Source organism: Meriones unguiculatus, chromosome 5, assembly GCF_030254825.1.
Source record: "Meriones unguiculatus strain TT.TT164.6M chromosome 5, Bangor_MerUng_6.1, whole genome shotgun sequence".
Lineage (NCBI taxonomy): Eukaryota > Metazoa > Chordata > Mammalia > Rodentia > Muridae > Meriones > Meriones unguiculatus.
This window is the reverse complement of record NC_083353.1, coordinates 89,465,559-89,491,359: the sequence shown is the minus strand read 5'-3', so window position 1 is coordinate 89,491,359 and position 25,801 is coordinate 89,465,559. Positions and strand designations below refer to the sequence as shown.

Below are 25,801 nucleotides of genomic sequence, written 5' to 3'. Positions count from 1 at the left end.
GCATGCACGTTCCTAAAGAAAATGCCTTTTTATCCATAACAAAACTGGGCTCTGATCTGTTTTCTAACCATGCATCAAGCTCTGATTTGCCCTAACCCATCTTTTAAACAGTCAGGATTTTTTCCTGTCATCATTAATGTATGAACAAAACTAAATTTTAAACGAGAAGGTTCACATTTTGATCCCCCTCCCCACATGAGCTGTAGCGCTTTATCGTACCCAGTCACAAGTTATAGCTGCAGCTGATTAAAGCCACAGTGGCAAAGTACCACCCAGTACTTCTAAACCCCAAGCCTTCCTTTCTCCATCCCTTCCCTCTGACAGAGAATGAAATGCTTCTCTTAAGGGGGTCTCAGAATTATCTCCAGAATAAAACTTCACTTACAGATACAAGCTTTCAAAGGAGCAGGGCATGAGCATCTGAAATCTAAGCGCCTCCATCTTTTTTTTTCCTTTAAGGTGTTCTGCAAGCCCTTGGCGAAGAGTGAAAGTCAAAGTTACTTCTGGCACCAGCTGTGTCACTAGGGGTGGCTCCTGATAAGGCCCTGGAAACTCCAATCCAAACACAGCTCCACGCTAGAATGGAGCCTGGTGTCTGTCTGCAATAGCAGACCTGCTTAATCCAGTACCTATGGCACCTGAGGGGCAAGGCACTCCTCGCTCTGCACAGGGGGACACTCCTCAGCCGGGCAAGGCCAGAAACGTACAGAGCAGCCAGGCAATCTCTGACAATGCTGACTGGACCTTCCCCAGCTTGGGCACCAGTTCAGGCTTGCAGGGAATGCATGCTTGCAGGGAACATATGTCATCAGAGAACTTGAAAGGAGAGGAAGTCACATACTGGTGGATTTTTAACACTTAAGAGGCTCACAGAAGCAAGGAAGAAAGGCTATAGGATCGTCCCTGCCATTTTCAGTTAGGATATGTCAAGCAGAGACTAGCACAAATCTCTGTCTACTTTGCAGCTGTACACACTTTCGATGCTAGACCCTGAGCACATCCTACAGCTAACAGCCTATTGACACACACAGCTTTCTCCACCCTTACATCTACCCTAAGAGTAGAAGGAGGGCTGTGCTGGCCTCAGCCTGGTGGAGAGAAAACACAAGCTGCTTCTACTGGTGGCAGCCTCTTTCAGGATACAAAAATCTTTAGACCAAACATCTGTGTATTTTAGACTGCCATCCGGTCGATTACATACACTGGTATACAAGAAAGAAAAAAATAGCAATACATGTTCTCAAAGAGAAAACACTTTAAGATGCAGACATGACAGCATCAATACTATCAAATATTTATGCTATGGACTCAGCACACCAGAGCTGTCTCACAAGGTTCTGAAAAGACAGAAGTTCTCCCTACAGCGACTCAAAGGTCACAACAAAGACATCTGACACTGACTAGCTGTGTCCCCTGGGCAAATGACTTTGCCTTTCTGTGTCTAAGAGATTATCTCCCAACTAAACGAATAGAAAAGCTTGCTGTTTCTGTAAATCACAAGTCCGAAGTGTAATAAAATAATTTTTGGTGTGTCCCTCCAATGACAGGGAATATTCAGCCAGGGATTTTCGCTAAAGTCTGTGTGCTCTTTGTTCATTTATTCTATCAACCAGTCTTCTGTCTGATGAATTCTCACTGAAAAGGTATAGTAATGTGCAAATTCTTAAGGTTTGTAGTCCAGTGGGAACAAACATTAACTAATCATATTAGCCCATGATCACACATATGGAAATTGCTACAAAGAGATGAAAATAGTTAAATGAGGTCAGATGGGGTTTTTCCTTGGGCAAGAATTTCTGGGCAGAGGCTGAAGTTGGGGAGGGGAATGGAAAAGAGCCTTCCATGTAGCTGTGACAACACACGTAAAAGCCCTGAGGTGGAAAGTTAGCTGGAGACGTTGCTGAGTGTAGAATGAGGGACAAATATGGTGTGAATGAAACTGAAGCAGTGGCCAGGCCAGGCCAGATCTGTTAGGCCAGTGAGAGGGGTCACTGATTTTTGTTCCTGGGGGAGAAAGAAACCACCAAGAGGTTGTCAGTGGGGGACTGAGGAGCTCACAGTGGGATTTTATGAATGATCTATCTGGCTGCTGTGTCGAGAGCCAATGGGAAGAAAGGCAATATTAGTTACTATGGCGGTCCCTCTAGGAGGTGATAACAGACCAATGAAGTTCAGAAAGATGGTGTCAAGTTAGAAAGAAGCTACTAAGGGTGCACAAGTTCTGGGTAAAAAAAAGTCCGTAAATACAAAGAAGGAGAAAATTAAATGACACCGAGTCCCTAGTAAGTAGCTGTGTTTACACATAAGTCACTGGGCACTTTCTACATTCAGCGGCTTTCCTGAGGACTGTAAGAAAACGACTGGAGGCTGTGCCTCTCCTCTATGAAGCCGCCCCACACAGATTCTTTGCTGGTGTTCATGAATCCATGCTTGCATCCCATCATTTACGAATTCAGAGACCCTGTGCAAATTCACTGAACTTTCTGTATCCCAGTTTCCTCACCAGTCAAAAAGGAGAAGGGGTGATTGACCATCTCCATGCTGACTTGAGACAGGAATGAGATAATGCAGCCAACATGTTCATGGGGGTTGACCCATAAAAATAATCAATAGCAAGATATACCGTGTGGTTCTGACTGTGGTCAGCACCACCTATTTTTGATCAACAGTGACCCACCTACAGAACCAAGAGAAGAAAAGAATGAGAGGGAAAATATCAAGAAAGAGACAAAAGAAAGGAAAAAGAGCTCAGACTTGGCATACAAAGCTCTGTGAAGGGCTGCACTTTCAGAGGATCCAGTCAGACCCTGCCTCGGACACCACCTCGAGCTGCATTAAGCTATTTCATTAAGTTTAAGGACTAAAAGTGTGATTTATTTGTGGTCACCCATGAAAAAACAAAGACAAAAACAAAAACAAAAACATGTGCCTTCCATTGGCTCTCAGATATTTGATATGAAAGCAATGGGGTCAGCTCCAGACACTTAGTACAAGAGAACACCAAATGTTTCCTGGTATGTTCAGCCAACAGCACGGTCTGACTTTTCATTGTAGTCTGTCCATGCACTAATGCTCTCAAAGAATCTTCATGGACACAGACCCTCTCGAAATGGACCCAAGGTTGAGTAGAATGTGCACATGTGCCACCATCTACATATCACCTACATAAATATCCCCAATACAAAGACTCCTCACAAACCATCACCCAATTATTCAGTAAATGTTTCTGGAGAGCCAAGAACCATGCCTGTGTGACTTGGCAATGCATCCATAACAATGTGTCTGCAATCATGAGGATGAGAGTTTGGGTCCTGGGACCTACCCAGTGACTTCTGAACACCTGTAATTGGAGCTCACGGGACAGTGGGGACAGGAGAATCTCTGGGCCTTGCTAGCTTTCAACACTGACGGGAAACCACAAGCCCCAGATTTAACTTTGTCTCAAAAGGAATATACAGTGAGAGAGGATGGCAGCCAGTGTCATTTTATGACTTCTGTACATACACACACAGCCATGCACATATGTATACACATATGCATATACACTTAGATAAGCTCACAAATAAATTTTTATTCTAGTTATGTATATGCATGTATATGTGCATACACACATACAAATGAATGCAGGTGACTGCAGAGCCAAGAAGAGGGTGTTAGGTCCCCTCTGGATGGTGTTACAGGCAGTTGGGAGCCATTTGATGTGAGAGCTAGGAGACAAACTTGAATCTTCTGCCAGAGCAATATGCACCCTTAATCACAGCTATTTTTCCTACCCCACAAATACATAAGTAAATCTTGTCAGCAACTTCATCAGATACATTTACATAATCTATATTTATATGCTGTTTGTACATGCATCAGGGCACACACTTGCACACACACATGCACAAACGCTTACTCGAACCCTATACTTTTTTTTAATGAGTTAGAAGTGTATATGTAAGGAGGATAAAATAAAGAAAACAGGATAAAATTATTACCTACCTACTAATTCACTTTAAATAAGAATGATTCCTCCTTGTCCTAAATTGCAGTGAAGTGACCAGAGTCATCAGAAACCTTGGTGACCTTTCAAAAGCTGGGCCTTAACTAAAATGGAATTTAAAAGTCAGGGATCCACGTGACAGCCACCTTTTCCTAAGGAGCTAAACTGGGATCTTGAGGGAAGGAAAAATCCAATCACTAAAGAGAGGAGATAAGAGTCTTCACTTGTTATCCTGTCTAAAGTAGATCTCAAGAAAAGTAAAGCTAGGCCTTTATCAAAGCTCTGGAGTCTTATTTTATTTGGAGATAAAATGATCGCTATCCCCAAAGCACACCCCTTTCTTCGGAGAGTCACTGCTCTTCTTAATGAACTCCTCAGCCAGACAAACAGCCTCTGAGTGTTTACTGTGCACCAGGAGCTATAGGGACCCGTGACTAGCTCTTACATGCAATGTAGGAAGTACTACCTAGTCAATGGCTTGCAAATCAGTGTCAGTATCAAAAGCACTCAGGGGCACTTTCTACTACATTATCCCCCTAAATAGTGAGGGGGGGGAAGAACAGATCCTAAAAATAACAGTGTCAAAGATCCTTTCCAAAGCAAACAGAGGCATGAGATTCTTCTAGAGTCTGGCTTAAGACTCTGTATTTGTGGAAGGGCATCCTTAGAGTTCACCACTGGAACCATCAATATACAATAAAATATAGAAAGGAGTTGAAGAGGTGGCTCAGCAGTTAAGAGCACTGGCTGCTCTTCTAACAGACTCAGGTTTGATTCTTAACCCCCCCCCCCAGAGTGACTCACATCCATCTGTAACTCCAGTCCCAGGTGGTCTGCTATCTTCCTCTGGCCTCCGTGGGTACCAGGTACTCAAGTGGTATCTGGATATATATGCAAGCAAAACACCCATCCACATCAAATTTAAAAAATAAATAAATACAATGTCGATATAGTCCTATATAATATACTCTATGTGTCATCTCTACAAAAGTCAGGAAAATACAGAAGAACATAAGCTCTCTTTATTTGCTGATTAAAACTTGCTTGTACCTTTTAGCTCTGTAAAGTATCTACCACAAAGTCCCAAGATACGCTGTGAATGTTTAGTGAAAGCCTTGGGCCACACCAGAAGAATACTGATGTGGCAGCAAACTCAAAAGCACCCTCAACAGTAGTCAGCCTATCTCTGCTGCCCCTACCCCATCAGCTTGTATGCAGGGACCCTCCCCCTTGAACATCTACTGGTTCCCACACTGTGTCATTGTATGAGACTAAGATGAAGACTGGAAATACTCTGCTCTCCGTGGCTCATAGAAAGCCCTCTGTCAGAGGGACAAGTAGAAGAGAGAGGCCCAGAGCCCTCTACACACCTCCTGACCCTTTCAAGTATTCCTTCCAGGTTGGCTCCTCCTCGAATGGACATGAAATTTGTTGTTTTGTTTTGTTTTGTTTTATTGAAACACAGTCTCTGGCTGTCCTGGAACTTACAAAGATTTGCCCATCTATCCCTCCAGAGTGCTGGAATTAAAGGTATAGGTCTCTCTTCCTTGGGTATGACTTCACTGACTATCCTTCCTAAGGCAGAAACATCCACTTCTGGGTTGAATTCCCACAGCAAGTGGAGCTGACTTCTTTCTTTGATACCTTTTAGTCAAACTTGTAATCATTTTAGCAGTCAAATCCTTTATGTTTATTTTATTCATGTGTGTGTTTAAAATTCTCAGTATCTGGTAAACAACAAGTGCTGGACAATATTTTCTAGATTGATTGGAGGAAGGTAGGACAAATGACTGGCTCAAATGAAAATCACTAAGGAAAGATATATTGAGTAGGATCTGATGATAGCATTTCATTAACTAGAAAGGAACTCAATGCCATAAATAGGACACACAATTGTATATCCTTATATAGACGCTTTAAAGGGACTAAGCACAACTTCTTTTTGCAGACAAATTACTTGAGTACGAAAGTGCACAAGCTGGGACTGCATTTCTAGTGAAAGTGTCACAGCATGACCAGAGGAAATTTTAAAGGACTACCTCTCTGCAGAAATAACTGCTCAGTACCATTCCATCATGTTTATCTCTCCTATCTTGTTTCCATTTCTTTTCCCTTCCAGTAGCAGACCTTGCTACCTCAATGATATAACAGCATCCTCTGGAAGACAGCTCTCTGTCCCTGGCACCCAAAGAAGCCCTTCAAGGCTGGGAAAAGGATCCAGAGGAGAATCAGGTTACTGCAGGTCAATCTGACTTACAAATAGCCCAGTGTTATTAAGACACATAGAGGATGCTTATGCAAACACCTAGAGAGAGAAAAAACTTAATGTGTAAAAAAATGTTTAGAAAATTGTCCTAGGCATTATAAGGCAATGCACAGACAGGGGCCTCCCAATCGGTCTGTGGGGAATTTTTAATGAAGGGAGAAGAATTCAAAACATTAATTTGGCTCTTTTCTGTAGTAATCAATACATCAGATTTATCCCCTAGCTGCAATGCTCTCATTTTCTCTCTTAGGGTTCACTTCAAAAGAATTAGCTGTCTTGGCATCACAGGTGACTGTCACTCTGTTCTTAAAAGATGGCAATCGGTGTTCGTAATCGGCACACCACAATTAGCCATGTAAGCCAAGAGGATGAGACAACAGAAAATTATGGGCTCTGAGGTGATCATGCTACTTTGATAATTCCTATGAATGAGAAACTCAGTAAAACGTCATTTACTTTCCTCACGGGCTAAGTAGAAGCAGAAAGCCATTGTGTGGGGAGGGGGTCTCAGTGATTCACCTTCCAACTTCATAGTACAATCTTCTCCTGGAGAACCTTAAAATGTGGTTCTTCTCTCTGACTCTTGGCTCACTTAAAAAATAGAAAAACATGAGCTTCTTTTTTACTGATAGCAGCTTTAAAAGGGGATGAAAAAGTCTGCCTACAATCCCAGGACTGAGGAAGGTAAGTCAGAAAGATCAAGAGCTTAAGGCAAACCAGGATATTAAGGATGGGGGGGGGGAGAAGAAACAAAGAGAGAAGTAAGAATACAGAAACCCTCTGCCTGCCCTTTAAGGGTGATTGGGGCTAAACTGAAAAGAGTACCTTCATCACTACAATCTAGGACAGTAGCTCCATCTCAGCAAGAGTTCAGATACTACAGGGTTTTAAAGTACCTCAATACCCAGCTATCAAAGATGGATTCACAAGCTGCCCTGGCTGTGGTCTTGACTGCTGAGGGGAATGAACATACCTTCCTGTGTCCCCATCCCTCAGTGACATGCAAAGACATCAGCAGCAGAAATGCTCAAAAATCCTACATAAACCAATAGAGGAGCTGGAAAGAGACAGAGAGAAAGCTAGGTTTTCTGGACTATGCATTAATAAGCCACGTGCCAAATAATGGCATGCCGATCAGCCAAAGCGTCAGTATTTGAAGGCGGTGTGGTAAGAGCAGGATGGAATGTCAGCTGGGATAGCAAACATCAGGGTACAATGCATTCCTTGGGGTCTGTGGTGATGCTGCTTGGGAATACACCTCCAGCCTTGTAAAAATGTATAATGGCACAGCGCCTGGCATACACCAATTGGGAGGAACACTAGAGAAGCGTAAGTGATTCTGTCACTGATTTAGGTGTTCCTTTCCATTTGCTGTAAAGCAGCGTGCCATGAAATTTTAGCAACAGCCACATTATATTGACTGTTTCTTGATTGAATCAAATAGCCATCCCATCTATGTTTTGCAACATCACCTACTGTCCTTGCAATGATGCAACCACTAGTGTTCACTATACAAGACCATATTCAGGTGCCAAAAAACCGAGCAGCGAGTATAGAGGAGCTGTGTCTCACAGATCATGATGCTACAGCGGATGATGGTTGGAAGCCAGTGACTTGCAAAAGCACCAGTTGCTACAAGATGTATGGTCAGGAACTAAGGCAGCAGTTTCCACCATAAGCAACAAACCTCTTAGTGGCCCACTGTTTTATAAACACACTAGGAGCTAGCTCTTGCTGGATTCAAATACAACATCATTTTGCCAACTAAAGAATGCACTGTGTATTTGTTCAATGTGGACACAAAAGCATGCCTATCTCAAGCACGGCTTTCCTGGGCAAGTCATTTAATTCCTGGGGATAAATGTTGCACTTAAATGAAGTATGGCAGGAAAAGTACTTAGCAGAGTGCCTAGAAAATTGCATCCACTCAGCGCCGCCTAAGGATCAGAACACTGATTGGCAATGCAAGGCCAGTGTGACACTCTGAGCATCTAAGAACTTTGCATTCTAGAACAAAGAAAAATTATTATTCAGAGACAAAAGTTAAGATGCTTTTCAAACCCTATGTCTAAAGTTATATGTAGCCAAAACATATGTAAGTTCAAGAAAGGGCCAATGAGACCAGAGAGATAGCTGAGTGGTTAGGAATACCTGATGCTCTTACAGAGGACCAGTGTTTGGTTCTCAGCATCCACACAGAAGCTCACAAACCATCCACAACTCTACTTTTGCAGATTCAGCACCCTCTTCTAGATGCCATAGGCATCAAGCACTGTGTAGAGCAAAACCACACATGTATGCAAAACCCTGACATACATAAAAATGAAACAGAACTAAGAAAGGCCTTGATGGATGTGTGGTTCAATAATCCTAACAGTTAATTAAGTATCGCAACTGTGGTAGCTCTGTAACTTCTGCTACCAGATCACTAGCTGCCTTTTCGATGGCTGTCTCAGCTGTAAAATAAATTACAGCAGAAGCCTTCAGCTCTGGTTCTGTGTATCAGTTATGTTTGTAATTTATATTTTTATTACTAAACATAAAGCTAGGAGTCGGTAGGAAATTTTGTCTTAAATAGCAAAATTAGTATGATTCAAAACTGATCAAAACATCACTCTGCCTGCACTCAGGTCACCTTACCCAAAATATGTGTTAATAGCCATCTTTCCCAAATGCTTGAAGCAGCTCAAATACGCACTCTTTTAATAATGACATCTTCAGCTATGCTGAGCAAACAGGATTTAAACTGGGGGAAAATAACATCTGCACAGAAATCCTTCCTGTCTGTTGATTAAATCCAATTATTCATAATAAACTAGATACATACTAGCTTTCTGTACCTAATTCAAACTCTAGGGAGCCCTGCCCACAATCAAGCTATATATTTATATTGATAGTAAAAGTTAAAATAACCAATATTTTAAATCAACAGTCTGTATAGTTTTAAACAGCAGTGCCATGAAGAGTCAGAAAGGGGGGAAAATGCACCTTTGTTCTAAAATACGAAACTTTATGGTCCTAAGGATCTAGTGCCAGTAAAGCTGCCCTTCTCTCTTGTGACGCGTTACTAAATACGGATAATGTCTGGAAACTACAGACCAGGGTAGAGTTATAGAAATAATAATTACATCAATTCAATTCAATTCAAGGCCTTCAATATTAAAATGATGGTTTGAATAATAGTAACAAAAATCACAGATAAAAGGTAGAAAAATAAAAATAGTCTTATTAAAACTCATAGGGTCAGTAAATACTTGAGCACTTGCTACAGCGTAGGTTCTAGCTGATATGTCTGTTATGTGTCAGAATTATGTCATGGATATTATTCTGAAATATTTTACGTTAACACTATTTATTTGTTTAAAGAGATGGGTTGGGAATTGAATCGTCTATAATCTTCACTACTCATAATGATACTGCTGTTAACAAAGAGCTCTGCTTCCTAATACTTGGTCCAATGTGTTTTCATTTCTTGGTATATATCATTTGGAAACTGGGAAAAGCTGAGAAAAAAAAAAACTGAGACTGTAATTGTAGATCTCATTTTAAATCTGGCTCATTACAGAGAGGGAGGGAGGAAAGACAGTGAAATGGAGACTTTTTCAACATACTCCTACAGTGTACCCCACATTTACTGATCACACCTCAGGGTGACTAAATCTCTTAATTTAAATAAAGGAAGTGAGGACCAGGAAGTGAGGAGACTTTCCAAAACTCAACACATGAATGAAGCACAGACCCGGGCTCTGCTACTCCACAACCAACAGTCCTCTGTTTCATGTTTATAAAAGCCACTCAAGGGTCACAAAAGTGAACAAGTTCTAAAATTAGAACCTAGGGCTGGAGTCACTTCATTCCTGTCCCCTCTGGCTTCTGCATTCCATGAAGGCATGGACCGTATCTGTTCAGTTTACCACTCCGTTCTCTAGCTGTGTAGCACAGTTCCACACCAGGGAGACGTGCGGCAGCCGCTGGGCAGTGTGCTGAGTGATTAATTCACTAACACGGTGCTTTCACAGCCACCTGTGGCCAGGATCTGACTTTTTAAAACAACACAAAAGGCTTGGGCAGGCTTTCCTGAATATTCATAGCGAGCAACAGTCAAAATAATGGCAGCTACTAGAGGGAAACTAAGAAGAAACGTGGCTTGTGCTTAAATCATCTGGTTTGGAGGGGGACTGAGAAAAATGTGAAACTGTGATGATTTTTTTTTTTTTTTTAAGCAGCGCTGGATTGCTCAGCAGGTAAAGGAGCCTGCCTTCGAGCACTTAAATCCATTCCTGGGACCCACCTGGTAAAAAAAAAAAAAAAGGCAATTGTTTCCTGAAAGATGTCTCCTGACTTCCACATGCATGTTCTGTGAGCCACAAACATACACAGAATAAGTCCCTGTGCTTACAGCACAATTTACACATGTTAATGGGGAAAGGTGAAGAATGATTTCCAAATGGTTTTCTCAGCAAAACATGGTCTTTGGGAATTTGGAGCTGACTCAAAGATTCCTTCTGCAAAGATAGCCAGTCATGAGCGAGGTCTCCTAAGTGTGGGGTTCAGGATGGTCTCAAGCCCGGACACACTGACTCCACATTAACTAGCCCTGGAGTCACACAAGCTGAAAGGGGCCTTTCAGATTGCTTTCATTTCAGGGAAGTGTCTCCAACATTAATGTGTTTCAGCCTCTCAACACTTGCCCATTGTTAAACAGAAAGCTTGGGCCCCTGGCTGTCCGAGACCACATACCTTGCAAGAATATGAACATTTTCTTCAGTTTTGTTATATTCACTTTACACAGACTTGCACTTGTGTCTAAATGCTTCATGACATTCCCTCAAATTATGTTTAGCATTTGAAGCTTTACATTGTTTGTAGGCGCAAAAGCAGCAAACTTAGCCAGGGGAATAGCTGGAGTCTGAAAAACAGTCATTGAGAGAAATGAAGAATGTGCCACAATCTTTCAGGGGAAACAAGATTAAACACAGCCCAGAAATAGTGGCCTCCTGCACAGTCGTGAGATGCCAACAGCTATGAAGAATTTCAGTGTGATAAAACAGAGCCATACAGGGCTGTGAGAAGCCACAGGCGGGCTCAGCCCTAATCTCTCACTCACTGTGGAAAATGAGCGTGACTTGCAGATAGGATTCCATGCAGGAAATGTAAGGTCCTGCCAAGGAAGACTGAGCGCATAACAATGGAAGTGACACAAGGTGGTGCTGACTGAGCCTGCAAACAGGACCCCTGCCTGAGGAGAAGACCCCAAGACCTTGAGGACAGAATGTCAGGTGAGCCTGGCAGCGCGGCTTAATCTTTGAAGACATCTCTGTGACACTGCTGGTGTTTCTCTCTGGGATGCACATTTAGCTAATGGTTGGGTTTGGTTTGAATACTTCTAGTTTCATGATGAGTTACCAAAAAGCATTCCCAAAACAGTATTCCCCCTAGCCATATAATGCCTTTATACACTACATGGAGCTAACTTTATAATACTTTGGGGTTCATGGACAGGCTTCCTGTTATGCCTGAAAGGGTAAGAGGGTGGGGGAATTCACACACAAAATTTATAAGAGCTGGGTAACATCTAAATCTATGCTTAATTTACATATTTCAATACTTCATTTCACAGGTAAACATGTCTTATCAAGGCATGTCTAACCTTGGACACTGAAATATAATATTGTTATCTACAAATTCTGTGCTCAAGAACCACACCATTGAGTTAAAAAAAATACCCACAGAATACTTTCAAATAGTTTAGTAATGGGGGATTGAGAGATACCTGAACAATTAAAAGCATACACTGCTCTTGCAGAGAGCTCAAGTTTGGGTTCTCAGACACTCCCATCCCACCCCAGGCAAAGCAGCACATCTTCAGACTCCAGTTCCGGATATCCCGCAGCCCTCTTCTGGGTGCCACGGACTCCTGTACTTATGTGGTCATGCTGACATAGACATACAAACATACATATGCACAAAATTTAAAAATTAAATTAAATTTTGTGTTGAGCTACCTCCATAGCGATCTCTGCCTATATGTAGCCTTGTGAGCCATGGTTTGGACATGCCAGAATGCTTTCAGGAACATGACCAAGTTGATAGCAAAGAAACAGGGCTGCGTATGTTAAGATGGCTCAGCAGCTAGGAGCACTGGCTAATGTGTCAGAGGACCTTGGCTCCATTTTCAGCACCTGTATGAGATTCACAATGATTGAAACTCCAGTCTCAGGAACTCGATGCCCACTTCTTGACTCCTCGGGCACCAGGCAATACACTTGGTGCACAGACATATATGCACATAAAACGCCCATGCACATAAAAACAAATAGATGTTTCAATTGTTCATTTCAAATGTGGACATCATATAACTCATGGGCATTTTAACTTTATTAACATGCATTTATTATTGCCTTTCAACCTGACCAATCTAAAAGATATAGAATTTGTTTTCTCTTACTGTTTTGCTTTTTATTAATATAATGAGCATGTAGTCTCACCAGAACCACTTGAGTGCATTCAGAAAAAGGGATGCCTGTAGTCCATGAGAACACAGAAATAGAAACTTAGAACAGAATAGGGATTATGACCAGGACAGAAAATGTCCACTGCCAAAGACAGGAGAAATATTCATGCTCCCAGTCACCCACCTGGGCCTGGGGTGGAACAGGAGGGAAATAAGCCCAAGATTCCCTCTGTGTACAGAAAGTTAAAAGCCATGCTTCTCAAGCAGTGAAAACTTTGTCCCCAGCAGATACTGGGAAGAAAGGCCTTGGGACATTTTTTTTTTTTTAACAGAGAGAGGTTGCTACTGGCACCAATGACTAGGGGAGGCCAGAGATGCTGCTAGCTGTGATGCAGTACAACTAACAGCCTCACAGAACACTGTCTGGCTCCAAAACTTCTACTATGAAGACAACACAAGTGAAACCATGTCCGGGCTGAGGTGGCTCAGCTGCTGAAGTGCTTGCCATGCCAGAGGGAGAGCCAGGGTTTGCATTATCAGAAATCATACAGATACAAGTGGCAGTGAGAGTCCTGAAGCAAGCTCTCATGCACGTGCGTAACGTGTGTGCCCGTACAATGTGAGCCGTCATACACACCATGCACACCATACACAGACATAAGCGAATGAGGAGGGAAAGGAGGAAAGGGAAAGAGGGCTGTCTCCCACACTGAAGGCAAAGTCCTTCCAAGTCTTTGTAAACATTAAGTTATTAACCAAAAATTTTGACGTGTTGTGGACACCTTTTTGGTCTGTGGGACACAGTATATGAATGGACAAGTCTATCACATGTGCCACAATATGTGGGTCAGTGTGTCAGCAATTAAAGGTGTGGAGGGAATGGGTCAATAAACTGAGAACTATCCATACAGTGGACCATGACACACTAGTGAGCCACAACTACAGTCCCCTCTGGATAGTCAGAACAAATGATGAATGAAAAAAGAAAAGGCCCACAGACCAGTCATGTGATTCCAGCAACTGAAAGTTCAAGGCGCAGTTTAGGACTAGATCCAATGATGATAGGCCACGATAAAAAGCAAAGCAATGATCAGGGCCGCGTTCAGCATGGTACTTATTTCAGTAGGGACTGTTTTCCACATGGAAGGATGACAGGTGCACAAGCACTCCCTTCATTGTTCTTAGTAAACTGATGGGATTTCATGCTTTTCTATGTTAAGTTACATTTAACAAGACACAGCTGCAACCTCCAGAGGCTGAAGCAGGAAGACTGTTCACAGCAACTTAGGTTAAATGGTGAATTCCAGGCCAGGTTGGACTAAAGTGTGATAGCCTAGGGAGGGAGGGAGGGAGGGAGGGAGGGAGGGAGGGAGGGAGGGAGGGAGGGAGGAAGGAAGGAAGGAAGGAAGGAAGGAAGGAAGGAAGGAAGGAAGGAAGGAAGGAAGGAAGGAAGGAAGGAAGGAAGGGGAAAATATATTTATTCTAAAAGGGGGAGTAAGGCTGAGAGGAAATGGAGATAGCAAGTCTCAGTCACTAGAGTCATTAAAAAGAACAATAGTGACAACATAGCTTCCTAAAATGCCATATGTCAAATGAATCTCATCTCCCAAGAAGCAGCATTTATCACACCTATCTGACAACAACCAAACCACACCTTCCATTTCATTGGCTCCTCACGATTCTGCTCTGACCTGGACTGCTGAACTACCCTGCCTATGACTAGAGAGCCTTTCCTAGGCAGGGGTTTGCTGTTCTCAGGCAATTAATGGCTCACCAATAAACAGTGAAAGAATTTCAAATGTTTTATTTAGCCTGCCAATCAAGGGCCAACATACCTTCCTAGACTTAATGATGCCAATCAACATGGGCAGCTCACTCATGCTCTAAGTCTAGCAGTGCTTGCTCACTGAGGTCACTCTCTTTCTGGAACACCCTCCATGTGCTCAGCCCCCCTTTCTGTCCCAAGGTCTCCGCAGTCTCCAACAAAGTAAGACATATGTGTTAACTAGTGTGAGTGAGTGAGGAACAGAGCAACAGGACCACCCCCTAAGTAAGCAAATTCACTCGAAGCCTTTTTGAAAATGGTTCTTGTTATCTACCCAAACTGTACAAGAGTGGAGCCATGCTAAACTTCAGCACCACATTGAATGCATTGATCTCCACTTGATGATGCCACCGTATCATGAATTACTATTACCACCTTATCTTAGTTAAGGTTTCTACTACTCTGATGAAACACCATGACCAAAAGCAAGTTGGGGAGGAAAAGGTTTATTTGGCTTAGAACTTCCATATTGCTGTTTATCATTGAAGGAAGTCGGAACAAAACTTCAAACCGGGCAGAAACCTGGAGACAGGAGCTGATGCAGAGGCCATGGAGGGATGCTGCTTACTGGCTTGCTCAGCCTGCTTTCTTATAGAACCCAGAATCTAGAACGTATCACCTACCATCAATGAGGGCCCTCCCTCATTGATCACTCTGAGAAAATGCTGTACAGCTAGATCTTATGAAGACATTTTCTCAATTAAGTCTCCCTCCTTTCAGAGAACTCTAGTTTTTGTGTTAAGAGGTGAATTCACATACATACAGATGAACAAAATAATTCAGTGCATGATTTGATTTACATCGTTAAATAAAACTCAGACCAGCATTAATCTATGTTGTTAGAAGGCAGGACAAACAGGCTTATAGAGAGAAAGTTCAGTGGGTAATGTGCCTGGCACACAAACAGGAGGACCAGAGTTCAGATCTCCAGTACACACACAAAAGCTGGGCATGAGCGAAGTGCACTGTTAACCACAGTACCTGGGAGGCAGATGACACTGAGGCAAGCAGATTCTTGGAGGTCACTGCTGAGACAGTCTAGCCCGATCAATGGGCTCCAGCTTATTGAGAGAGCCTGTCTCAAGCAATAATAAGCAAGGGAACAATTTAAAGAGACACCTGCACATATACCTACCCACATGCGCCTGCATACATTTGTATACACAGCCCCAGGAAGAAGTAGACACATACGTAAGAAATCAGGAGGGTACTGGTACTTAGATTAAGGAGTAATGGATGGTCCATAGGGGTGCTGACCCACAGTAATCCTGACCTTCTGTCTCACAGAGTGGGCACTGGTAACTTGCTGAAAATTCATCAGGAAATGAGTATAAGATTTACATACTTATATTTGCATACTCTGCAAGATATTATAGTTCAGGCTGAAGGCTTAAGTGGCCAAGGCTACTTGCTACTATTGCAAAAGACACAGGTTCAATTCCCAGAACCCACATGGCAGTTTACAACTATTTGTAACTCCAGTTATACAGGCCATATGCCCTCTTCTGGCCTCCATGGGGCACATACATAGTGCACTAACATACATGCAAGAAAACACGTCTACCCATAAAATAGAACCCAGAATCAAGAACGTATCACCTACGTTCTTGATAACGTAGGTTATCAAGGTTAAAATAAAATTTAAACTTTGAAAAATGCTTTAATAGAATGTAATAGTTTGCTGGGTGAACCTAGCACGCAGGGAGGCAGAGGCAGGTGGATCACTGTGAATTCGAGGCCAGCCTGGTCTACGAAGCAAGTCCAGGACAGCCAAGGCCACACAGAGCAACCGGTCTCAAAAAGTCACACCAAAACAAAGAAAGAAAGAAGGAATGCAACAGTTCAACTAACAGTCGTCTAAAAATACTTTAAAATAAATCCATTTTTCAAGATAATTCCTTGGCAAACTTCCCTCAATGCCTTAACAGTAACATCCAAATATTAATTGATCTTTCTCCTCTAATGTTTCTTTAAGATCATTCATGGACAAATATTTCTCACTTTCTCAACAACAACCTCCTAAGAGTAACCGATCTGTTTTCCTCCAACACCCCATCCCCACCAGAGAATTATAAACTAAAGCTACCTTACAGCTTCTTGGGTTTATCTATCAAAGAACAGCACAGCAACATGGATTTCCTGGATCTGGGATTTCCTCTAAGGTTCCCAGAAAGCAAAGCATCACTACAACTAAGCAGCATATATTTATGGCATTTACATAAAATTTAAATAATTTAAATAAACATGTTCTATGCTTTCAAAAGCATTTCTTCATGAGCACATCATCCCATCACTATTATTCAATTATTTATTGAATGGTTATTTATAACCATTCAGATTTGCCTTTCCTTGGTTTATGGTCCTATAAGGCTGTATAGTCCAGTAACCATCATTCCCACAGTCAAGGTAGAAGGCCATTATTCTGTTGTGTTGACCCTAAGCACTATCTCCCAGAAAGTGTCTATTAGTTTACAGAGCTGGGAATGACCCTGAACTACTCATCCTGCTGTCTCCAATTTCTGAGTGGTAGAATTACAGATGTGAACCTCCACACTTGGCTTATGCAGTGCTGGGGAGCAAACCCAGAGCTCTGAGCTACACAAGTACTCTACTGACATCTCCAAGTGGACGTATATATATACATATGTGTGTACATATATATATGTACATATATATACATATACATATATATGTATGTATGTATGTATGTATGTATGTATATACACTCTGGAATCCCTTAGTAAAGGGACTGGAGAGTTCCCCACAAGGGTATGGATATCAAGAGTCTATTGCTTTTAATTGCTAATTAGATTTCTTTGGAAACCTGACTCGTTGATCACTTATGAGGGAACAGGCTTTTGGGATGGTTTCCAGTCTAGAGTGGTCATAAAGGTGCTATCCATTCTTGAAGACTGTCAGGAGAAAGCAGTGTTTGCAAGGGACTCAATCAAGATGACAGTTAGCAGTGATAAAAGAAATGATGGACTCTGAAACTACAGGAAAGGTGCACCTGATCCAGTATTAATACAACTCAGCTTACAATGTATTCTGTTCAGAGATGTTACATGACCTTTTCTATGCTGAGTAGGTGTGGATAATCACTAGGGTGGAGTTCAGAAGCATCCATGGAGGCAGCTTTCAAATGGCTCCCTCTTGCCAAATGCTCCTCCCTTGTGGTTGAACCACCACAACTGTATGCCCTGATTTGTGTACAACATCACTACTGTGTCATCAAGTGGCAATGCCCAGTGGCCACTGACTTTTATCTGACCTGATATACACACCTGTGACACAGGGAGTCCTACCCAACACTTGGGGACTCAGACAGCATGCTACAAAAAAGGCCTACTTCAACAATTATGCAGAGCAGAGGCGACAGCTGCACTTTTTTCTGTTGATTTAAACATAAAAAGCATGTGTCTGAATCCTAGGGGGGCAGAGTGCTCAGATCATAACATTTCTATGTGATGGCATTTCGGGTGTCCTTCTGTCCTTCCGTCAAGCCTGGGCCATGGCAGGGCCTGGGTCATGGCCGTAAAAATAAAGAATGACATCTCAGGGTCATAGCTGCCTATCCCTGCCAGTGCATCAACAGTGGCTCAAAGCCTATAACAAACACCCAAGAGTGACGTGAAAACTCAGTATGTCTGTGACAATCCAAAGGAGATTTGTGAGAAGCTCTTCCTTTGAGCCCTTTCAAATACACTTCATCAGAAGCAGCGCTCATAAGTGCAGTTGCTTACGGAGGGGCACAATGAATCACCACACTAAGCATGTCCGTGCATGTCTTATTTTAATCTTTAGTAACAACGCTTTAACCTTCATACCGTTAGGATGTCCTTTTCTCAATGAACATAATACAGTTTTGAGAGATTACTCATGCAACAGGAAGTCAAACCAAGGCACAGTTGAATCCACATCCTTTGTTTTTAAAACCACAGTCTAGGAGTCAATGCATCCATCTATCCAGACACTCAAAAATATATTCCTGTTAAATCCTTCCACACAAAGAGCTATGAAGAAGACCAGTTCCTTGTCTCTGGGGTACTCTTTTGTGGGAGAGTTACCAACAATGTAACTTCAACTCTTGGATCAAACAGCTCTCTGAGACTCACAGAAAAACCACACTTTCCAGAGAAAACTAATGCATACCTAATCAGAGCAAACTCACTGCACATTTCCAGTAGAGGTTAGTAATCCCTGGATAACTTGAGTAGTGAGAGTACACTGCCAGGAATTCAAATAGTAGAGAAGTTCTGAAAGCTGAGCGATGCACAGAGGCTAAGATGGAAGGAACATAGACCTAAGCATTCCAGCAAGCTAGCTCCAGGCAAAAGATACGATGAAGAAAGAGGAACAAAGCAGAGAAATAGGTAACAGGCCACAAACATATCTGAGGCATGAGTTTTGACCTGTGGAAAGGATGTGGTGAGGAGATAAAAGGAGCTTCACATTCAAGCTCCTCCTCTGTCTCATGAGCTGTGCAGCCAAAGGGAATCTATTCATCCCCTCTGTTTCCTCATCTACAAAATGGAAGAAAGAACAGTTCCATTCACAGGCTGTGCCATGGCACAGGGAGTAATACAGTAGCCTTCACCATTAAAAACTCCATCGCCAGGCTGGAGAGATGGCTCAAGTGGTTAAGAGCACTGTCTGCTCTTCCAGAGGTCCTGAGCTCAACTCCCAGAAACAACATGATGGCTCACAACCATCTATACTGGCATCTGATGCCCTCTTCTGGCAAGCAGGTGTACACAAAGTCAGAGCACTCATATACATAATATAATAAATCTTTAAAAGAGAACAAAAACACTCCATCAGTCTCATTACCATAGACTGAGGCTGGCACGGCCTCACCAAAACTATCTAAAACCTGCTATATCCAAAAGCACTTTGCCAGGATCTTTTTTCCAGAAAATTTCCATGTAAATGGAGACTCTTAAATATTCTCCTTGAAATTTGCACCCCATTGCTTATTCTCATCAGTACAAAAGTGTGAGGTGAACAGTAGGGAAATGAAGGGGATTATCTTTGAAGTATCTTTAACAGGTTCATTTTTAACTCTTTATGGAGAACGGATTTCACTATTAAAAGCTAATGAGACATCACCGATTATGTCAGTAACATCGTGTCCATTAGCAGACTCAAGAACATGAATTACCTTTAACATTTAAATTATTTTATTTAAATTTATTTTTTATAATTTATTCACTTTACCTTCTGATTGCAGCTCTCTCCCTTGTCCCCTCCCAGTCCTACCCTCTTTCCTTCTTTTTCCTCCCTACTCCCCTCCACTTGTTATGAGAAAAGGGAAGCCCTCCTCCCCTACCATCTGACCCCAGCCTATCAAATCTCATTAGGACTGCCTACATCCTCTTCCTCTGTAGTCTGGCAGGGCCACCCCACTAGGGAGAAGTGACCAAAGAGCAAGCAACAGAGTCCATGTCAGAGACAGCCCCTGCTCCCATTACTAGGGAACCCTTGTGGAGATTGAGCTGCCTAGAGGCTACATCTGAGCAGGGGGTCTAGGTCCTTTCCATAGAACATAAATGTTTTAGAAGACTTTCCACACTCAATTATCAATGTGTGTTACCACCTAAGCATACCATACAAACCGAGAAAACAGAATGGCACAAATGCCTGTTCAATTTTACTTTGCCATTATGCTTTCATTAATAGTTTGTTTTCAGTTAACAGTGATCAAAGGACTGGCACAAAAGCTGAAATCCATTTTTGAGTGCTTGAGAAAAGACATGAAGGATGATTTGTTTTGACCCTTCAGCCATTGTGACACACAGAACATTCATGAGATGTTTGCTCTTTCAAATGTTCCATCGCCAGACAATATCTACCAGAATAACACTGCCAAAGAGTGAGCTAGGGAAAGATAAAAAAAAAAAAAGAAAGAAAAAAAAGAAAGAAAGAAAAAAAATGAGAAGACAGCCATTTCCTCTTCCCCAGAAACTTAGGTAGCTGATCTGCTTATCTCTTTCATCTATATGGACATGATCTGCAACAAATCACCATGCCGCCATACTTCAAAGCACAAACATGAATGAAAAGTAGAAGGATCCCAAAGAGCTTCTCTAATCCAAGCGACTATCACGCATTCACCAATCTTCCTCCCTCTTTAAATCTGTGTTCCTATAAAAGCAAATAAGTTCAACACCATCTATAAGGAAAACAGTAGAAAACCTGATTGTTTTAGGACACGGAGAGGAATCTGTTGCTGACGTGGGGACAGAGGGAAGGAGTGGCCAGGACAAAATTTCTAGTATCCCTGGCTGAGACAGTGAGGGAATGGGCTGCGAAGCTGTGCACCATGTAGGGATGGGAATGGAATGATCATAAAATACCAATGTCTTATCATAGCCAAAGCAAGGTTTCCTCTCAAGAAGGAATTCCTGAGTGATTTTTGGAAAACCAGGTCAAGTCTGCAGACATGGAGCCAAAGCAATCTTTGAGGTGCATTCAGAAAAACCAGAAGAGCATGCTTTATGAAGCAGCCGCTGCTCCCTATCTGATACCAGTCCCATGCAAAGGAAGCCAACTGCATGTGAATGGAAAGGAGGCCGCTAACCCATCAAGCCTTCATTTATCCTCAGAATTCTTTTTCCTACTTGTGTTCGTATCCACACATTTTCTTCTCAATAACTTGGAACTATGAACACAATGATTACAATTAAATAAGGTTCTCTACTTACCAGCCCTGACCTCAGTTTCTCTGTGCATAAAGGAGGAAAAAAAAACTAAGAAGTTAAGGCAAGGGAGGTGTGACATATGTCTGGCCTTTATGCCCATTTAGCTTTCTAGTCTTCCCTAGCTCTGAGGCGTGCTTAGGAGACTATTACAGAATGCATATTATTTTTCCAGGGTGGATACAATGTCACTCTACAAAAGAGTATAAAGATGTAACCATGCTTGAATACTAGTTGTTCTCCAATATGTATTAGGTTCTTACTCAGAGCTCACAAGTTCTATGCTAGAATTTGGGCTAAACAAATGATAAACAATAGATAGAAAACAAAGACACAGTCTGACTCAGTCTAGCTCTCCCATTCTGGGGCATGACCAAATAAGTGGTTGAACCTGGAGGATAAAATCTTAATCCATTACACTAGTGCAGACCCTCAGTAGAGACCCTCAGCACCCTGTCTTGAATGACAAGTCGCCAGGATTACTTGTAGATGTGTTTTGCTGAGTATAAAAGCTGTGCAACCATCTCACACAAACACACACACACAATCTTGTAGGCAAATGGCACAATAGATCATGGGCCTGACCAAAGATCAAAGAAAAGGCTCTACCCACATCTGTGAGAACATAGCGTAGTGGACTCTGTGGAGAAGCTTGCTATTCTTCTAAAACTATTGATGTTCATTCATTAATTGTATAAATATTTACTAAATACTTCAAGGGCTAATGACTAAGAGTTCACCCAGAGTAGAAACCAGCAAGAAAGGTATGGCCTTCAGAGGTGAAATAAGTTCACAGACATGGTGCAGAGGGTACAAGCCAATGCTGCCAGGTCAAAAAGTCAAGGCTGTGTAGAAGCATGGTTATGTGTGATACTGACACCAGAGTTCTCTCTCTTTCTCTCTCTCTTCATGGAGGTAGAATCCAGAATAAAAGACACATCTCAGGTCAGACTCAGGATGCTCTGTCCTTGAGGGAGAGATGCTGTCCCTCTGGGCCACAGTGTCCTTCCCTAGATGTCTGCATAGTTCACTCCACTGTTGAGTCAGAACTTTTCTCAGAAGAAACTCTATCATTGAGGCCTATTAGCCTCAAATTAAACAGAAATCTCCTTCTGTTTTTTTTTTTTTTTTTCCAATCCCATTCCTGACAGTATGTGATCTCTGATACTGCATGTATTCTTGTCCATTTTATTCACTGTTCTATCCCTAAAACCAAAGTAGTAATTGTCAGGGTAGATGCTTAATAGATATTTGCTGAATAAACAAACTCATGTTTATTCAGTCTCTGTAAGGACTGCAGAAGAAGGAAAAAAGGGAAAGAAGGGTGAAGGAGGGAGGGAGGGAAGAGAGGAAGAAGGGAGGGGAGGCAGAAAGGAAACCACACAATTACAATTGTTAAAACTTGAAAAAAAATAAATGCACAAAAAATTGCCAACTCTTGAATGGTACTAGAATCAAGTACACTCAAAAAAGAGGTCACAGGAAAAACACTGAAATACTTCAGAACTTACCAGGCAAAAGTAAAAATAAAACAGCTTGAGGAAAAAAAAATCGCTTTCCTATTTTTGCTTATTTACACTCATTTTTTTCTCAAAAGACTTAAAAACCCTTTATGAAAAGAGCATGCGATGTCCCAAGACAAAAGAACAAGGGCAGAAAGTACTACAACTGGATGAATGAAAGATAATCCAAGAAAGGAAAGGAATGATTTTAAGAGTAAGTACAAAGGCAAGCAGGAGTATACATGGCTTTCTGGGATGAGTCTCAAATTGCTTTCTAAGTCAGAGGAGTTAAGAGTCCAGCACCTTCCAGGATGAGGCAGGGGAACTGAAGACAGCTTACTCTATTTTTAGGAATGGGGTACCACTTCTTGACTGAACCCCACAGTCACCATGGAAGATATGAATTCAGTGTGGCCAGATCTAGTGTTTAAATAAATACTAGTCAATCAAATACACTGGTGGGAAATTTCATTCCCGCGTTAGCAAATGATTTTTCTTTTGGGTCTCCCCCAGCCCCGCCCCAATGTGTGGGTCAAAGCAAACATGTGTGTGGCCGTAAAGAGGAAGGAGATAGGATCGGTTACATGACTAAGTACACCCATAAAGAAAAAGGCCAAAGCTATGCAGGAACACAGTCATTTGTGGTATTGAAGCCAGAGACACTTCTCCCAACAGTCATAAAGCGGACTCTGTGAAACAGCAAAAGGCAGGCACCACATATAAGCAGTATTATAAAATCCTACCTTGTGATGATCTCCAGTGGAAGTGGGGACTAATGCTACGCATAATGTAAACTATGAAAGCGGGAGGCAGGTAGGGAAGATATCTCCAGAATATTTCGTGATCAAAACCTCCGGTGATCTGGATGACTTCAGGTACAGACTCTGCAGAAGAGTTCCCTGAAATGTGCACTTTTGATATATATAAAAATCTCAAACTTTTCCTTAAATGTTTCAAATGACATGTTCTTCCTCCCTCTTTATGATAAGGTGTTCAGGAAGAAGAGGGGAACCTCTTTCTTTGAGACTACAATACATAAACTTAACAGGTTTTCATGGCTCTGTGATCAAGGTTAGACTTCCAGACAAGGACCTGAAGTGTATTATTTCATGGTGTTTCAAGTTCAAGGCCATTTGCTTGACTGCAAAGCCCATCTGGTAATGGAACTGAATGTGGAAAGCTGAAGAGCTTGGAAGGTCTCCAGTTACATGCCAAGGGAGACTACACAGGCAAGCCTGAATGTCTCCACAAAAAAATAATTGTTCTGTGTCTGTTCCAGGTCATGAACTGAAAAGCATGATGGAGTTTAGTAACATACAGTGGTGCTTCTTGCAAGCCTGGAAGCAATGAGTAATGATGGGGAGGCTGGTTCCAAACTGGGCTCATGTCACAACTAGAGCATGCAGAGCTAAATTTCATCTCCCTCACATGCAGTCCATTCTGCCACAGTGCTGTCTGGAAAATGCGCTATTCCAGCACAAGGACCAGAGAACAGCAGGAGAACAACCCACTGAACGTGGGTTTGCCCACAGAACCATGAGGTGACCGAGGACATTGCACCCATCAGGCAGTACAGAAAGTACAAATGCACACTGTGAACACATACCAGCTGCCTCAGTTTACCACACGTAGTAAACACACCACACCCAACTTTAGATAAGCTGCCTTGTATGGCTGTGTAACAACCCATCTGAGGCCACATTTGTAGATAACCTCCAGGTCATAAACAAGACTAAGCACCAAGTTTACTGTGTTTGGTGCATTGCTTAACCTACTAGCAAGCATAAACATAGCAATGATTTTTATTCAGCTCCTATCTTCTTTTTTTTAAAAAACAAGATTTTAAATATTGTAAATCTAGTTTGATTTTACCTGTTCACCCTGCGATGTCTGTGCATCATTTTGCACAGGACGGTGACTTAAAAAAATAAAATAAAAAGCATATGTATGGGGTTACAGTGTATGGTGACAGATCAACTAGGAGTCCACACTGTTCTTGCAGAAAAAGGACCCAGATTTGGTTCCCAGAACCTACATCAGAGGGATCATGGTTGCCAATAACTACAGAACAAGGGCCTCCGATGCTCTCTGGTCTCTGTGGCTATCTGCATGGACATGGTACTTGTAAACTCACAAAGGCACAAAACACACACATGTGCAAAAATAATTTTTTGAAGTGTGTTGTGCTAGAGCATAACTGACTGAACTAAGAAACTATGTAAAATATTATTTCAATATGAATTTTGCTAGAACATGAGCTCAACCAAACGCTACTAGATATAAACAGATACCAATTCAGGTTTCTGTGAATTTATTAACTCCATTTATGAAATAGCATGTTAAATAAGCTTATAAATAACTCTGTGTCCCAAAAGTGCCATCTTCCAAAGAGTGGTTTGTTCATTGCAGGAAACTAAAAGCAAAAAAAATAGGAAAAAACATCCACCGTGGTTATCATCCCCTTGCAAATAATTCCAGTTTTCCTTCTGTCCCTTTTCTGTGTGTCCTTCTACAGGCAATGTGTCTTCAGTGGTCTTTGATGGTGGCATAAACTACTTATCCTGTTTCTCTTAACTCAGCTTTACAAGCAAACTGCTGCTTCTAAGTCCAGTGTGCTTCCATGAGATGAAAGAGAAGTGTTACCCAGCTCACCCAACCTCTCATTATTAACTGAGCATATGTTATCTGCTCAGTGTCGGGCTCTGTGGTACAAACAAGAGTGTTCCACTGAGTGGGCTTAACCAAGAGAATTGCTTAGCTTCCAAGTTTGTTCTAGCTGTAACATTTTTTTTTACTCTTAAGATTAATTACTATTTTCATTCTAGTTCTAAGATTTGTTAAAAATATAAATTATATAAATAGCACATTCAGAAAAGAAAGTGGACCTGTATTATTAAGCTCCTGAAAATTACAGCTTTAACAGTTGCCTCCTGCCCTTTTGTCTGTCACCATCTAAAACATTGTGCCACCAAAATTAACTACCTAAAACAAAGCTACATCTGAATATTTTTAAGTAGTAAATACACACATTAAAACATCAGGGTGACTAACTGCTTTTTCCTTCCTTTTTT

At 41.8% G+C, this 25,801-nt stretch overlaps 1 protein-coding gene across 8 annotated transcripts in view; it reads right to left on the bottom strand.

The window, feature by feature from the left end:
• Mitf (melanocyte inducing transcription factor) overlaps positions 1-25,801 on the bottom strand; it is a 210,034-nt gene that overhangs the window by 92,975 nt on the left and 91,258 nt on the right. The window contains exon 1 of one of the 8 annotated variants that reach the window (XM_021655460.2): positions 386-1,183. The exons of the other annotated variants lie outside the window; for them this stretch is intronic. Coding sequence (XP_021511135.1) covers positions 386-441 — 56 coding nt within the window. The 5' untranslated portion in view covers positions 442-1,183. Of the gene's footprint in view, positions 1-385; positions 1,184-25,801 lie in introns of those variants that run through there. 8 annotated transcript variants of the gene reach the window in all.